Source organism: Bison bison, unplaced genomic scaffold (genome assembly GCF_000754665.1).
Source record: "Bison bison bison isolate TAMUID 2011002044 unplaced genomic scaffold, Bison_UMD1.0 scf7180017864171, whole genome shotgun sequence".
Classification (NCBI taxonomy): Eukaryota; Metazoa; Chordata; class Mammalia; order Artiodactyla; family Bovidae; genus Bison; species Bison bison.
This window is the reverse complement of record NW_011494743.1, coordinates 1,265,208-1,267,704: the sequence shown is the minus strand read 5'-3', so window position 1 is coordinate 1,267,704 and position 2,497 is coordinate 1,265,208. Positions and strand designations below refer to the sequence as shown.

Below are 2,497 nucleotides of genomic sequence, written 5' to 3'. Positions count from 1 at the left end.
ACTGCCGCGGAGAATTGGTAACCGCCCTGGAGCGTCGGAGTGCGTGAAGGACCGCCTCACTCTAACCCAGAGGTGCCAGTATCTACGCTGCTGTGGTTGGAATCTAAGTTGGAACGCTTCGAGCCGCTCTGCACCGGCGTATGCGGGCTCAACGAATCCTGCCACCGCCTAGAGTTGCGGGAGAAGAGTTTCCCGTGTGATCGCGTTCTGTTGGGGAAGCAGAGTCCCGAGCTCTTAGCCGGAAAACGCGCTCCCGGAGCGACTAAAAGCGGCGTCTATAATTATCTATTAACAGCAAATATTCAGGCTTCTTATCTGCAACGAAACGTGCCCCACACCTTCTGTATTAATAAACAATGCAATAGGACAGCATCATCTTGCTCTGCTGTCTGCAGAAACGCAGGGGGAGAAACAGGCAGCTGGGGGGAAAGGGTTTAATTCAATATCAAACTGATTATTTCACTAATTAGTCCACCTTCTGTGTTGCGCTGCAGAGGAGAGGCACAGGGAATCTTAACCGCGGGGCTGCTTGAGGACCTTTGTTTCTCGGCGTCAGGTCCAACTGAAGATGGGAGGGGGTGGGATCCGGGATTCAGGGAAACTGAGAGTGGATTTTCAATTGTGGGGCGTAAAAGTGACTGTCTGCTGAAGCAGGAGTGAGCCTGGGGATGAGGGTAGTTCCCAATAGCCCACCCCACCAGGGCTTCGGTCCTAAAGGATAGCAGTGCCGTCCCTGGAATCCCCAAAGCCCAAAGTTCCTCTCAGTAAACCCTTCCCATTGGGTAAAAGGGTAGGACCGAACAAAAAGTGGTTCCTGCGTGTTGAAAGCCAGAGAGTCTTCCAGGGGAGGAAAGTGTGCCTGAAGTTACAGCCCCCGACGAGGAAAGAGACCTCTCTCGGGCCTCCCTCCAACTCGCCCCAGATCCTCACCCTCAGGGACCGGTGCCTTCCTGCAGGCCATCAACTTGCAGAGCATTTCTACCTCCTGCCTCCACAACCTGCGCCCGCCCCCTCACCCCCACTCGGAGAGCTGTCTCGATTTCTGTGCCAAGAGTGGACCCCGCTACGGAGACCCTAAACTCCAGCGAAATACGGACACCAGGACTGATTCTCATAGCATGACAGCATCTCAAAAAAAAAAAAAAAAATCAGGCTAAAGGATAGGAAAATAAAGTCTCAGGCAACTTGATCCAATTAGTAAATGCCTAATTGAATTAGTGTCACCTCCACCAACCAATCAGAGGGTCCCGAGGCTGTAGGGCCGCGAAGCCACTCCCTGGCCTCACATATATAAAGCAGCCAATGACAGCCTGCAAGTTTCCAAGTGGTCAACCTGACCGATAGTTTGTCAGTGGAGAAGGGCAGAAAGGCTAGCTCTGGTGGTGGATGGGGAGAGAGATCTAAGACTTCTTCCTGTGTGTGCGGGCCAGGAGAGTACAGGTCCAGAGAGGCAGAAAGGACCGGGAAGGAAAAGCGGATCGCTTCCCGGTCAGCTTTAGCCTCTTGCCTTCAAACTCCGTGCGCTTTCCATTCGGAAAGGGTTCTGGGTTCGCAGCGCGCAATTGCGCGCGCCTTAGCGGCCCGCGTGTCGCCAGGTGGGTAACCCGGCACGGGAGGAAGGGGAAGTTACCTTCCCCTCGGAAGAGGGCGCTGGCTCCCCCATCCTGCCTTTATAATCAGGTCGCGGCCGGAGAGGAAGCAGCCAGCTGCCGTCTGCGCTCTGCAAAGCATGCAGTTAGGGGAGCAGCTCTTGGTGAGCTCTGTGAACCTGCCCGGCGCGCACTTCTACCCGCTGGAGGGGGCGCGAGGAGGCGGCGGCGGGAGCGCCGGCCACCTCCCGGGAGCGGCCCCCTCGCCTCAGAGGCTGGACTTAGACAAAGCACCCAAGAAGTTCTCGGGCAGTCTCTCGTGCGAGGCGGCGAGCGGGGAACCTGCGGCCGCCGGCGCGGGGGCCCCCGCAACCATGCTCAGTGACGCCGACGCCGGGGACGCCTTTGCCAGCGCCGCTGCCGTGGCCAAGCCGGGGCCCCCGGACGGCCGCAAGGGCTCCCCCTGCGGGGAGGAGGAGCTGCCCTCGGCCGCCGCAGCCGCTGCGGCCGCCGCCGCGGCTAGCGCGCGCTACTCCATGGACAGCCTGAGCTCGGAGCGCTACTACCTCCAGTCCCCCGGGCCTCAGGGCTCGGAGCTGGCGGCTCCCTGCTCGCTCTTCCCGTACCAGGCGGCGGCTGGGGCGCCCCACGGGTCTGTGTACCCGGCTCCCAACGGGGCGCGCTACCCCTACGGCTCCATGCTGCCCCCCGGCGGCTTCCCCGCGGCCGTGTGCCCACCCGGGAGGGCGCAGTTCGGCACGGGAGCCGGTGCGAGCGGCGGCGCGGGCGGCGGCGGCGGTGGAGGCGGCCCGGGCGCGTATCAGTACGGCCAGGGGGCTCCGCTCTACGGGCCGTACCCAGCGGCGGCAGGCGCCGGGACCCGCGGGGGGCTTGGGGGGCCGGGGGGG

General features: G+C 61.5%; 1 protein-coding gene across 2 annotated transcripts in view; it reads left to right on the top strand.

Moving 5' to 3' along the window:
* The first annotated feature begins 1,344 nt into the window (after positions 1-1,344).
* The window catches only part of EOMES (eomesodermin), a 5,923-nt gene continuing 4,770 nt past the window's right edge, over positions 1,345-2,497 (top strand). For both annotated transcript variants that reach the window (XM_010842046.1, XM_010842045.1), the window contains exon 1: positions 1,345-2,462. In XM_010842046.1, coding sequence (XP_010840348.1) covers positions 1,730-2,462 — 733 coding nt within the window. In that variant the 5' untranslated portion in view covers positions 1,345-1,729. The remainder of the gene's footprint in view (positions 2,463-2,497) is intronic.